The 15519-nt window shown below is 28.9% G+C and overlaps 1 protein-coding gene across 1 annotated transcript in view; it reads right to left on the minus strand.

The window, feature by feature from the left end:
• Positions 1 to 2748: 2748 nt before the first annotated feature.
• The window catches only part of LOC113384728 (neurogenic protein mastermind-like), a 51435-nt gene continuing 38664 nt past the window's right edge, over positions 2749 to 15519 (minus strand). The window contains exons 6-11 of the mRNA XM_026622491.1: positions 5057 to 5384; positions 4656 to 4781; positions 4100 to 4408; positions 3619 to 3915; positions 3269 to 3345; positions 2749 to 3142 (exon numbers count right to left, since the gene is read on the minus strand). Coding sequence (XP_026478276.1) covers positions 2765 to 3142; positions 3269 to 3345; positions 3619 to 3915; positions 4100 to 4408; positions 4656 to 4781; positions 5057 to 5384 — 1515 coding nt within the window. The 3' untranslated portion in view covers positions 2749 to 2764. The remainder of the gene's footprint in view (positions 3143 to 3268; positions 3346 to 3618; positions 3916 to 4099; positions 4409 to 4655; positions 4782 to 5056; positions 5385 to 15519) is intronic.

Here is a 15519-nt window from a genome sequence, read left to right on the forward strand (position 1 = left end):
GGGTATAAAATGGAATGCATTTTAAAATCTCGTGTTGAGATTAAAAACCAAAAACACTCAAACCATTATAAAATATAATTTAGTTTGTTGAAACAAAAATATTTGCAATGTATGTACTTGAAACGTACAATTTAAAATATTATCTAGCTCTCTTATTTACTAAAAATCAAAGAATTTGGCAGAAAATAATTTTTACATTATATAAATTTTTAAAATAAGTTCTTTAGAAACATTGCCCTAATTTTAAAATTGACTATTACATCAATTTATACAAATCTTTTGTATAATATATTTTTATATTAAGTACATTTAATCTATGTTAACTTTTCTAAATGCTATAAATTTATTTATTTATTTAAAAGGATTGTTCGAGACATTTTTAAGTTATATTTCAAATATAACATACTAAGTCTACTTTTGCTTTGAAATGCATAAATTATTTTAATATATTTAAAATGGAATAGATATTCTTTGTAATAATCAACCTCACGTAGCACAACTTTCAATTCAGAAACTCACTCTTTCTTAAAACTCTATTTTAAACATCAATCACAATAAATGGCGGAATTAGTTTAATACTTATATAACATAATTTAAAAAAATCAAAATTAATTCCATTAAATACTATGATCTTTACTCCAAACTAAGGACTTGTGGAAGATTTGAATTATTATAATTATTAGTAATACACACATATATATATATAACAGTTCCTTTATTATTTAAATAATGTGACTAATTTATATTCATTAAACCTGCTGATGTAAAATTAATTTCAATTGATACAAAATTTACAAACTAAAAATCATGTTTAGTACTAGAATATGGAGTTTGAAGTAAATTAAAACTGTTTTATAATTATTCAAACAAATCTTTCACAAGTGCTTTTACTATTTGCATATGGAATATTTCGAGTATGATTCTAACTTGAGTATGATATACCATAGGAAAGTTTAAAAACATTAAAATATCTCTATCAGACATTCACATGTTCTTAAAGTCCATTATATAAATATATTTCAACATTGTAATGTGTATATAAAATTAAAATTAAAAAATATATAAAAATACAAATTTTAATAAATATATATATATATGAAAAAAATAATAGGAATATAATATCTTTATCTACGATCATATCATAAATTACTATAAACATTCTAACCTATGTGATTATTAATGCCAATTAAATAACAAGTCCAAAGTTTATTTACACTATTTAGATAATTTATATTCACTAAAAAACTGGCTTCAAATATAATATATAATGTATGATTGTTATAAACCACAAAATTCAAGTTAAGAAATTTTTAAACCGAATATTTGCACATTTAATTACATTGAATTGAAGCTATAAAAAATAAAAATTTTATGCCAAAATAATTATTAGTTATAGGCCATATAACATATCTGATTAGTCTAACTGAACAAAATAAATATACAGAATAGATTCCAGAGAAATTATTTGATTTGTTGACAACCCTTATTATAATTTTACTTCAAGTCAGTTTTAATTACAAATAATTCATTATTTAAGATGCTACCATGGCCAATTTGCGCATTATAATAATCAATAGCACAATACTCATATTTCCAAGTAATATCGGGATAGAAAATAAGTGAAAAAGTTTAAATTAATTGGTCTTCATTATTTTTTAGTATTAGAATAGTTGAATTCTAATTTAGTTACGGATAGTTGATATGAAAACAGCTTAGTGGAAGAACTGGCAACATCAATAAAAATCAGTCAGTGGATAATTAGGTCTGTAAACAATTACCATTACTTACGTTCATAAAATAGTTGTAACATAATTGTTCCACTTAACTACATCACAGTAGTTGATGGAATTCAAATTTAATAAATTGGACAAATATGTTTTAATATTTGTAAAAATTAAGTATGATGAAATAATTATCCACTATCTAAAATTTGTTGCAAGATCTGAGACTAATATCAGTTCACTATCACAGAGTCAAATTGACTTAAACTAATTAGTAATGTCCTAATTCATTACACATTGAAATATAAACATATTTATATATAAATACATACATATATATATATATATATATATATATATATATATAAAGTGAAGATAAAATAATTTTTGAAAGAGTTTTGCTCCACTCTTGATAAATGTGATGTTATGTAAGATTTATTATCAAACACATGAAAAAACATAGACACAATCTTCATAAACAAACAGCAGATTTTTGTATTTTTCACCAACGAATCTGTTGTTTGCTATTATATAATTTCATTTCTAAGGGTTTATTTTATGGGTAAATCTATATTGTGATTTTTGCACTATAACAGTAATGTATATGGATCTAAGACAAACACACTATCACCTTCTTATTAGATAATTTTTATGCACAGAAATGTTTCATTTTCCTGAATTGTATTATTTTAATGCTATTCCTGAATAATGCGGATTATGTTAATTTTTTATTTGAAGATTATGTCTACTTGTAGTCAATCTTACGTATACCTACTAAAGGTCATATTACAAGCTGAATTATCACAATAAAATTATTTTTTTTTACTTTGGAACAAATAGAAAAATTCTGCTTATTAAAAGTATCAAATGAGTAAAAAAAAGCTCTGAATGGTGGCACCATTTTGAATATATCTCGACTAAATCAAATGATTATTTATATCGGCTCATAAACTTGTAGTCTTTGATATTTACATCTGATGAGCTTTTAGTACCCAAAAATATTGCAGATCTATCAAATACTTACCGATTTTAGAGATTTCTTTTTACAAAATATCCTGCAAATTAAAGGGATCGGTATCCAAACTGTTTAGCAATTCCTGTGCAGAAAAATTACTTGCATCTCCTGTAGGCAAACCATCCAAGAATTCCAGACTAAAATCTGGGGCACTATTGTTTATCGGACTATTACCAAATGGTGTCATATTTGATCCTGCTCCAGCTTGACCATTCATTGTCATTGACTGAGTCTGCGACATGTGCACTGAGGACATATTCGACATTTGGTGTGTCATATTAGAGCTGAGTGGTTGTTGATTTTGTTGATGTGATAGCATTTGCTGCAGTTGTTGTTGTTGGTGTATATGATTCTGATGTTGTGGGTCACTATTCATTGCATTCATTTGATGAGCCCTCATCATTTGCTGTAAAATTGAAAATCAAATGGGTTAATTTAGCGTTTAGAAAAACAATTTCTTATAAAAACACAAATTATTAAAATATTGAATATAATTTGAATTTTCATTATGGTGTTAGAATATATTATTAACCTGTTGTTGTTGGTGATGTTGCATTTGAGCAGGAGTCATTTGCATGGGTCCACCTTGAGCACCTGACATACCAAATCCTGAAAAATAAAGCAAAAAATTAAAGCAAAGCAAGCTTCAGCTCATTCTGTATTCAAATTAAAATAATATGCTAATTAACATTTCCGTATGATACAACAAACAAGAAATATAAACAAACCTTATAGTATAACTAAGCAATTGCAGCAGTAGTATAATTAATTTTCATAGTCTTATTTAGATGATGTTTTCATTCCATGCATTTTGTAAAAATAATAAAAAATATATAAAAACTGGCTTCTGGAAAAACAATTAAAAGCTATGCTATAACTCACCAGTGTTAATATGCTGCTGTTGTGGATGAAACCTGCCGGCCCCCGGACCTCCGACCGAGGAGTGGAATGCAGCGCTTTGCTGTTGAGACATAACATGGCGCCATTCTGCGCCGCCTCCTGCAGCCCCAGCACCCTGATGGCCGGCACCAAGGGCTAAGCCATCAGCCGTGACCTGCGCATTAGGAGCCCTCTGTTGCTGTTGAGCATGGAATGGCATACGTGATGACGAATGGATGCTAGTCTGCTGCTGCTGTTGCACACCGCCCATGTACATGTGACCTGGTCGCATCATTGGACCTAGTTGGTACAATTACGATATTTTAGTAATTCAATTTACACAGAATTAGTATTAGTATTATTTTTTCAAATACAAATTTTCTATTTTAATTACCTACATGAATATAATTTATTTTATTTATCATATATAGATTTATATATCATTATTATAGGCAAATTTGTGGTTTAAAAAAATAGCACTAACCAGATGGCGGAATAGGTTGCGCTCTCCTCATGGAGCCCTGGAAACGTTGTTGCATCATTTGTTGATGAAGAAGTTGCTGTTGCTGTACTCCTACTCCTGCAGCACCAGATGCTTTATAATCAGGTGGCGGTGGTCTTGCACCTACTTGAACTTGCTGCGCTTGCTGCATGTGAACTTGTTGCTGTTGCATGCTCTGTTGCATGGCAGCAGCTTGTTGCGCTCGCAACATTTGTTGCTGATGCTGATGCTGCTGCTGTAGAAGTTTGGCATGCTGTTCCCGAGCCATCGTCATATTTGCTTGATTCATTCCTAAACATTGAAAAAAAATAAGAATAAATATGTAGGGTAAAAATATGTCTCTATGTTACATGTTGAATTTATGAAATTTTCAAGAGTTTATTAAGCATTTAAAAGTACTGTATAAAATATTTTTTTTATTTTGAAACTTGAAATTCATCAAACAGAAGAAAAGTTGGCAAAACACTTGAGTATCCAAGGTAATTGTGCAAAAATGCAATATCATCAAGAGTGGATTAATTTATAATACAAAAATTACCTGCAGCTCCAGGCTGATGCATTTGCATTGAGTTCGCACCGTGTGGTCCCATAGGATTGCCAGGACCGCCCGGCGACATTCCTTGTGGACCCATACCCATGTGATTAGGACCATTATGTCCCAGACCTTAAAAATATAATTGATTAGAATTATTAAACAATTTTATCAAAACTAAAAAAAGTTAGAAAAAAATGATGAGTTAGAATTTCGTTTGGGTATGTCTATCAAGCCTAATCACTTGCCAAATTCTATACATTTATTATTATACTATTTAACATCTGTATTTTTTACTTATATTAATACTTTACGTTTACTTTACATGCTTAGTAAAGTTTTTCAATAACAAAGGTTTCAACTATTATTCAATAAAATAGAAACTAAGAATGATTTATTTTTCCAACCTGTGCCTTGAGACATTCCCGGATGTCCTGCTGCAGCATGATGCTGTTGCTGTTGTTGCTGCTGTTGCCTCTGTCTAAGGGTCTGCTGCGTAAAATTGATAGTTTGAGATTGCGATACTGTATACGATTCTCCGGTAACATTAGCAGGTTGTGGCATTCCACCACTGCCAGTTCCGCTGCCGACATTCGTATTGCCCCCTGAATTTGAACCCGTGCCAGAGCCATTGTTGCCCGAAGAAGCCTGGCTAAAGAACATGCCCTGCTGCGCTGCTACAGACACGCCCGATTTTAGATCACCAGAGAGATGAAGCTGCTGACCGGCCGAAACCTAAACAAAGATGAATTAATTAATTAACTAAGGTTCATTTAGGTTCAATAACTTGTGACTTTTATCTATATCTTTAACTATAATATTGCCCTTTAAAAGTTGCTACATTAAACGATATTTAACTAGTGTGGCATTGTCTTTTAAGGCAAATTGCTGGAAATGCCCGGACCTTAGTTCAGTATTCGAGGAATAAAAATACTCAATAATTAATGAAAATTGATCAATGATTAATAACAATTATTTTGAATATTTTCCAATAGATCTTTATAAATACTGTAACTTTCATTATTTGTATTTATAGACCATTGTTAGCGGTTGATCAGCGCCCTCGAAATCGTGGATGAAAAATTGTAATCAAATATTCACACACACACACACACAAATACAACTTTTTTTAACGTGGTAATTATTCATTCAGAAGACATTGAAATTTTAAAAAAAAGGAAAATTTTCATTTTCGTTATGGGTTGGTCCGATCATACTTTGTATCTAGATAAGGAGATGTCAATCACGTGATCGATTTTTTGAAGGATTTTTGGATCCCCCTCCCTCTTAGTGATACGTGGTGATATTCAAAATTTCCCTCCTCCCCACAAACATTACGTGTATTTTTAGATAAGAGAAAAAATTGTATTTTTTTAATGTTTGGATTTTTTTAAAAAAAATTCAGGTAAAAAATAAATACACATGATATCTTACTATACCCCTCCCTCCCCCACGTGATATTTCGTAATTTTTTATCAAAACCTCCCACCCCCTAGAAACATTACGTGATTAATAGACGCCCCCTAAGTGAAAAAAGTAAAAAGCTTCACTAAAGAAAGCGAAAAGAGTATGAAAAAGTGTATATTTCTAGAAGATAATATCATTTTACATCCAACAAAGTTTATTCAGATATAATTTAATCGCCGTGCTAAAGAAAATATATACAAATTAATTATTGGAAGGGTATCAAGAAATATTAATTCTCATATAAAGACCGTTCTCAACGTTTAATCAAGTATATTATGTACGCTTAAGAACAATAATTGATCTATATCATTATTTATTAGTTTCACTTAAGTCTTTTCACACATCCACAGTTTGAGAATCGCTGTCAAAATAATCGATTATGTCCCTAAACCACCGTTGCGCACAGATAGAGTTGAATATATACTACAGATAATAAGATAGAACGAAACACAATATATTTAGCAACACGTCGGGGCATTATCTTCCATCGTTTGTTAAACTGTGTCAACTTACAAGCGATGCGTTTCCTTCGCTCGTTCGCTGTATTATCGTTGATGTTTTAAAATTACTTTGAAATAAGAATGCGTCATGATAAAGAAAACATATACATTGTTTTAAATTCTTCTGAAATTACTGATTCATAATGAAGCATGATGTACTGGATTTGAATTAATACTGGAGACGGTTTCTTTTAAATACGATTGATATAATTTACGGTTATTTGTAATCAGATGAAAGTTGTTTAGCAGAATTACTACTGTTTTGGTTAAAATTCTGATTGAAACATATAGAAAATTTTATTGATTTTTTTCAAAAGCGTTACTATTTAGGTATTTTTAAGACAGCTAGTGTTCTAACTCTATTAATATCCAGTTCTAGACATATTTTTATTCTACCAATATACTCTCTTGAGCATAACATCAATACATTTTTTAAGTTCATTTTATTTTTTATGTCTTTACGTTTCAAATACTCCTGAACATTTTGGCATACCTTAGCAAAAATGGATGTAAGGGCGGATACAATTTTTCGTCGAAAAATTCGAGAACATGGATCAGCATTTGATTCCTAATAATGATGGGTTTTGAAGATATGGAACAAAAAATGGCAATTCAGTTTGTGAGAAAACGGGGCGTTTTTTCGGCACGGTAAGTTCCAGCAACGGGGCGTCCGATTTGAATGATTCAAAAAAATTTTTTTCGGCACAGTGTGTTCCAGCATTTTCCTTATGCCACGCACCACTAATTATTGAAATTGATGGAAATAGATACCTTGTGCATTTCAGACTGTATCAAATCTTTGATGTATAGCAAACAAATAAAACGCAAACCACTGGGTTTTTTCTTTTAAAAATCAATGTAATTAGTAAATATCTTTTAATTTTTATTTATATCTATTATATTTTATAATTGATAGATTGTAATTTATATATTTTTTTTAATATATTATAAAAAATCAGGCTTTGTTTATAACATTATTCCTTGTTCTACCCCTAGGTGTTCTTTTTTTTTATTAAACTTCAACACCTCATTTTCTATACATAATTCTAAGAGATAATATTCCTAGCCACAATTATTTAATAGCAAAATAAAAATTTATAGCTTAATAACATTATAAGAAAATAAATTGCATCTATAAAATCATATAAATTTAAAAATTTTAAAAATCAAATTCAGTTAGGAATTATAATTTATATAAAAATCTATGGTCAATAATATAAGATAATCAAATAATATATAAGATAATGAGAGAAAAATTAAAACAAAATTAAAATCAACAATGTAAATTTATAAATTCTACAAACAAATTCAATGTTATATCATTGATTTATTTATATAAATTACAATTTATATAAAAAAATAATGTTACTAATATAATGTTAACGGTTTTAAGTATATAAATTGCTTTGAGGCAAAAACATGAAATTAATTAATAAAATCTAAAACATGAATTTAGAAATTTTGCAAACACATTCAGTGTTAAATTACAATTTATTTAAAAATAATGTTAATAATATAACATGACGTTATAAAAATATAAATTGATTTGAGGCACTATTCGTTTGAGAAAAATATAAAAATAAAATTTATAAATTTCACAAACCAATTCAGTATTATAAATTTCGATTTAAGTAAAAAAAGCTAAAGAGTACATATTTTTTATCTTGTTATGTAGGTATTAATATTGAAAGTTTCTAATAATTACGTATCATAATAATATTTGAAGTAAGCTTTGCATTACATCTAATTTCTAGATGTGAAAACTAGTTGCACACAGCAGACGTTCACTGGAGAGATCAAAATAAAGAGAACGCATACCACTGCCGAAGTTGTGTAAAAGAATAGTACAAGTCAGCAATTGTAAACATTCACTCTCTGTAAATTCGAGAGTATTTTTTGTTTTCGTTATACACATTTATAGCAGAATATTGAGGTAATTATTAAAAAATACATTATTAAATCATTTAACCAATTCTTACAAAAATGTACTAGAGTAGCCATAACTAATGTAAAAATCATTCGCAAAACATGTTTTGGTACAACGATTACGAGCTTACAAATTTCATAATTAAGCAATAAAATATTCTAAAGTCTTTATTTCCAATTGAACTTTCTCACCCAACCCCTAGTTTCTGATCCTATCACGTCCTAATATTTATATGCAGTGTAGAGCAAGGCTTAAAAGTCCGCGGGTAAAAAGGTCCTCCAACGGTATTCCAAAAACAAACAATTTTTAATAACAATAGTTGAAAGTAGAGAAGAAAAGATGTATAGCCAGCCATCGCCTTAAATCAAGCAACGTCGCTATCAAGAGATAAAGGACCATGTTTGAAAATCTATAACAAAAGTATTTTCTTTCGTTGTTAGTTTTCCTATTTTTTGCACTGTTGTTTAGTTTACGAGGCCTTAATATATTTTTAGATGTACTTTAATTAATTGTTTGATAATTTTAAGTTAGATTCAACAGATGTTTTTATATACCCTTATAACAGGAGGATCAACAGAACCTTTACCTTGGCAAAGCTGTAAACTAGGGTTTATGCAAAAACCGACATCTCAGAAATCCGATTTCCGAATTCTAACTTCCTCAGAAAACCGGTTTCGAATTTTAGTCAAACTAATGAAATATCTAAATCAATTAATACAATACACAATACACAATGTTTCTTGGAACCAGAAGGGATTGATATGTTTCAAAATCTTATAGAACTGATATGATTCCGAGAACTAAAGCGCTTGCATCCATCTGAAACCGTTTGTCTTGTCATTTTTCTTTCGTATATTAAAAAAACGATTTTTAAAAAATAAAAATCCGGTTTTCGAATTTCATAATTTCCGCCAAAAAATGGTTTTTGAAAACCTACAAACTCTACTGTAAAAAATATATAATAAATAAAAAATAATAAATGAAAGTGTAGATTCAGTTTAAAAAATCCATTTTACAAGAAATAAATTAAAATAATAGTTATTTCAACTCTACTGATGAATATTTCTGAACAAGATCAAGATTATAAACAAGATTATATATTGTTATCTTTGTAAAAAATGTGCCCATGAAATTTACATTTTGCTTTAGTTGAATAGTTGTAGCTATTATTTCGTAAATCTCTTTAAAATTAAAAATAAGACATTAAATTTGTTCTCAAACTGGCTGCTCCATTTTACACTGTCTATAGTGTAAAAAGGACCAGATGGCAAATTTTTGAAAAAAAAATACAAAAAAGGAGGCCTATAACTATACAGCGATTGATTAGAGTTTTGCTGAACATAGTCAGATAGTACTCTATTTGATATATCGTATTTTTTATAATGTAATTGGTTTGGTTTTTACAATATAATTGATCAAAGTCAAATTTGCCCTTTTATCACGCCCTACCCTACATAATTGTTTGCATGTTGGAATTTCACGATATTTCTTTTATCATGTATTATATTTAATCCCAATATGCTAAAGTTAATTATGCACTTGGATGATTGTATTAATTTCAATTAGATAGAAACAATGAATATTATTAAGTTTTGTATTTCTAAACAAAAAAATGAGGTTTTCAGAAAAAAAAATTATTTAGACTGTTCATCATATACAGTTTTAAATAAAAATTGACACTAGGACTTATCGAGTTACGATTATCAAATAAGCCTTTATCATGATAATTAATTTAATGTGCTATTTAATTGTACTAAATAGTACAGCAACCTCAATCTTAAATTGCAAGGAAGTTTGTAAACTATTTAATAGTGCTCGTGTTTCAACATTGTATATAATAAATTCGTATTTTTAATTAAGGTAAATAACAAGTAAATTTTTATTAATTTAAAACTTGTACACTTTCACTTTTGTATAAATATTTGAAAGAGTCTAATCGATTTGCTGAGGTATTTTCTTAACATACTTAAGATGTTGGTAAATAAATACAGTTAATAATAAAATTTTAGGGTCATTAGTAATAGTATTTGGGTGTATTATATAACTGAACTAAGTATGAACTTTTATACTTTTAGTGCTCCGTTTCGTATCAGAAGACCATCGAGTTGCCAACCACTGGTATAGGTCGCAAGCAGATCACTTGAGTCTCGAGTTCTGTGTTGTGTATGTTGTGTATTACCACAATGTATGAATTCATTTGATTTCATTTTATACACGCTGCGATATTTATTTAAAAAACTTCATGTTTTTTTATTAATTTCTATTATAATTCTTTAATCAATTGTGATACTGTTAATAACAATGAAGGCCAAAACAAGCCCAACCTAACGATTGATCCATTAAGTAATTAATTACCTGCATGCAATAATTAGCAAATCTGTTCATAACTGCATTTACCATCCTGCAATTATCATAATTTTCAGTTATCCGTCACTGATATATTTTTTAAATAAATTTTGAATAAATATACTTTTGATAAGTTTATTTTTTAAATTTGATAAACTGTAAGACATAATGAAGTACTCGTATAATTGTGAAGCCAACAAGGAGAACCCAGACGTTGCTTGTCTGGGATTTTGATAAAACTTGGCATGATAATAAATTTAGTGCCCATACTGACAAGGTAGAATATTAGAGGCCTATAAAAAGTAGTTGAATTATAGGAACTAATTAAGTTTTGCATATTAGCAACACTTGAAACGTAAGTAAATTTTACCGTGAGTATAAATATTATTATCAATCGATAGATCCCAAATACACAATATGTAGCTTTATTTGATGTTTCTAATTATGTTATTTTTAATGGCCAAGATGCATCATTATAAGCCAGTATAAAATTATCTAAAATGAATTTTGTATAATATTATTTCAATGCAGCACAATTTTTGACTTAAGTACATTGGATTATGGCAGTAGTTTTCAACCTTTTCATAGCCCTCCCCCTTTTTATTGAACAAATAATTCTGCACACCCCTCAATATTTTCATTTATCAGGCTACAAATATACATAAAAATAATTATTTATTCATTCATTTTTTTATATCAATTCAACGTTTTTAATTATTTTTTTGGAAACACCATCAGCAAGCATCATAATATACATTATTAATAATAAATGTACTGCACGTAATTGTTGGTATTGGCACATAGTACCAAAATAGTTAGTAATTGGATTAATTAGTGATTGTACGTGCATTTTTTGAGAAGACAGAGGTGATGTCAAAATTATATGCCAAAACTCTATAGTAAAAAATATTTGGCAATTAATTCATATTACAATATTAAAAAATATAATTTTAAATACCATAATATAGAAATCATTATTATGATCTGAAATAATTTAAACACGATATACTTTTAAAACAAGAAATAATGTATTTTTTCAATTACTTTTGATAGCATTTAATGTGCAGTTCCGTGCCAATTAAAAACTTTCTATTTTTTAATTAAAATTGCCAGTACGGTAAAATACTACCCACTCTAATTGAAGTCATAATTATTTCTAGTGGATCGTGAATATTGTTGTAGCACACCTGTCCTAACGTTTACATATAAATCGCCTTATTATTGTTGGTGTCACTATGCGCTGACGTGAGCAAATGAGGTTAAAAATCTCTCGAAAGCATAGTTGCAAATATTTTCATTTATTATATTAAACAACTAATTCGATGGCATTCTTGAAGATGAATTAATCGAACGAAATACTCCTAGAATATAATCGCAGTGCAGTGTATAGAATGTAGACATACATGTTGGCCGACAGCTTGATGCTACAGATAGATCAATCGTTTTAATTATGGAAAATAATTGAACTATCTCTCTAAATAGAAAAAAAATCAATATGTTATTTACAAACTATTAAATTATACTATTAATGCAACAATTGTTTTGTGTAACGCAGTGTTTACCAACGTGGGGCCCAATCCTCATAAGGGGGTATTATAAATATAAAGTTCAGTCAATTTAAAACTCATCATTTATATTTCTTAAGGGAATATTCTGGTCTAGAGTCATGAATTTTATGCAATATTTTCAAAGCCTTAAATAAATAGCAAACAATATTTTACTTTCAATTTTTAGACGTTATCAATTAATGTGCTAAGAATATAAAATAAGATAAAAACTAAATTTTTTTTTATTATCTCTTTTATTTACAACTGTCCAGTAAAGGACATTCAATAAATTTGATGAATTTACAATAGTCGGCCAAAAAGGGATATCGTATACTACAAAGGAATGTTGGAAAAAACAACTCAGTAAAAACTAAATATAGTCATAAAGTTTTCATTCAAGAAGTTGATGATTGGGGCTTTCAACAAATTGTCACCTGACCATACCCATTATTTTAGCCCTCCAAATAATCTGAAGAAAAATTTATTTTTAATCTAGAATAATGTCACGAAATAGCGACTGTCTGAAAGAAAAATACTTTTTGATAACTTTCTTTAAAAAATTACTCCAAATTTTTATAATGAGTAAAGGATCGATCGGAATTTGGGTGATGAACGCCGTTCATACTCAGAGTTTCATACTGAAGTCTATAAAGAAAATTCTGTAAAAATTTCAAGTAAAACGGTCGAGTAAAAGTTGAGAAATCGTGGTTATCGAAATGTATCGAAAAAGACAGTTTCCATAAAAACGAGTTTGAAGTTTCGTTTAAGAAGGAAACAGATGAGAATTGTCGTAGTCAAATAGCTATATTTTCGAAAATAATCTAAATTTTGAAAAATTCTTTTCAATGCATATTCCTGAACAGTTAAACTTTGAAAATATGCGAAAAAAAATAAATCGATTTATTTTAATTCTAGACCAGAATACCCCTTTTCCAGAAAAAAACAATTAAATGTTTCAAAAGTGCATGGTAGTTTCTCAAAATCCCAATAATTTAAGTGCATTAAAAAAGTGCAATATAAATTATGCACAATGACGCATTCATCTAATTAAATATAATGGTACTATGAGATCAGCTGATAATGTTAGCATTACTAGAAGATCTCCTGTAAAGCCTTGACCAATTTAAATACTTAAGCAAGGTTACCGCACCGCACTACGAAAGTTCCACAAGCACTGATATAATTCTAGACAGATATAATTTTCGATACCCCTAAACCTGACAAAAGACGGTTCCGATGCACCCCTGACTGTATCCATCCCCGGCACCTCGTACTAGAGACCTTGGGTCGATATTACGCCACTGATAACCCGCGAAGAGGGGTCCCTAGCCGACTGAATTTACTGAGCTTATATATAAAGTAATAGTATGATCGGTAGAGAATATATGCTAGAAAAGAAAATTAAATTTTTGCATCTGTTTAAATGTTTCATTCATGACTGAAAGGAATTATAAGCTAGTTGTAAGTGGCATCGTGTCTTAGGACAAATTGCTGGAACTTAAATTAAATTAAACATTCGAGGAGTAAAAATAATCAATAATTAATGAAAATTTATTAATGATTATAACAATTGTTTTAAATATTTTGAAAAAGATTATTACTAGTGCCGCAAATGTTTAAATGCTTATTTTATTAAATTAGACAACGAGCGTATTCTACAAATGTGTATCTTACGAATCAGATAGAGTAAAAGCATTCGAAGATCTTATCTCATAAAAAATTAGAGATAACTTTTTCGAAAAAAATATTTATGACAAAAAATTTGAAAAAAATATATTTTCTTTAAATTTTCAAATTTTTTAAAAATTTTGAAATTTTAAATTTTTTTCAACATTTTGAAATTTTCAAATTTTTTAAAAATTGTTAGATCTGAATTCCATAAAAACTAATTACTTCACACTGTCAACACAAGTAAAATGTTTTAGAAACATTCTAATCAGTTCTCTCAAACGGTGCACGACCATTTTTTGAACCCTTTGCTCCGCTCCATACCTGCGAAACAGCTAGACCTACTTTTCGCGAAAACTAAGCAGTATGTCTCGCGACCAATTTGAACGTACACTTCGTTGAATCATTCAAGTCGGTGGTGCATGACATCTTGAATTTTTTTAAAAAATCTATAAATTTTTTTCAAAACTTTGAAAAAAGACTATTGAGAATTTTGAAATTAAAAAAAAATATATTTTTAAAAAACTATGAACATTTTTTAAATCAATCGAGCTGCATAGATAGCTGTTTTAGAGTCGAAATACAAAATTTACACAAAATTTGTAATACGATACGTAATACAAATTTTGACCGCAAAATGGCATTAATTAACTTCCAGTAGGGTAAGTTATTGTAATGGGCCGAAAATCGGAATTGAAAATTTTTACATTTCTCGACGTTTTGAAGGTTTCTGAACATTTTGGCATGCCTCAGAAAAAATGGATGTGTGTGTGTGTGTGTATGTATGTATGGATACAAATTTCCAGTCACGTTTTCGGACGCACGGATCAACCGATTTGAATGGTTCAAAAAACATTCGATTCCTATCGATAGGGAAAAGAGCTGATTAGTTTTTGGCAAAGGCAGGTCCAGCCGTTTCGGGGATACGGAGCAAAGAGTGCAGAAAATAAAAATCGACTTTTTGAGAGAACGGAGTATCCGATTTGAATGATCTAAAAAACATTCGATTGGTAATGATTGGGAGAAGTGTTTATTAGTTTTTGGCAAAGGCAGGCCCAGCCATTTCGAAGATACGGAGCTAAATATGTAAAAAATGGCAGTTTTTGAGAGAACTAAGCGTCCGATTTGAATGATTCAAAGAACTTTCTGCTTGTCTTAACAAAATAATTGATTTTGAAAAAAAAATTTTGTTTCAATTTTTTTTTTTTAATTTTTTGTATATCGAAAATAATTCAGATTTTATTTTTAATTCTGACTATAGTTCTAATATACTTTAAACAAATAATTTCAACTTTGCAATTCAGTTTATATAATTCTTATAAATATTAGACAATGTTACAATATTTATAATAATCTATTTGAAAACATTCAGTATTCCTCGAACATTTCGTTACGGTACGGGAAGTTCCAGCAAT

This window comes from Ctenocephalides felis, unplaced genomic scaffold (genome assembly GCF_003426905.1).
Source record: "Ctenocephalides felis isolate EL2017-DRISC unplaced genomic scaffold, ASM342690v1 CF-g0.4_SCAFFOLD_03571, whole genome shotgun sequence".
In the NCBI taxonomy this organism is placed as follows: Eukaryota; Metazoa; Arthropoda; class Insecta; order Siphonaptera; family Pulicidae; genus Ctenocephalides; species Ctenocephalides felis.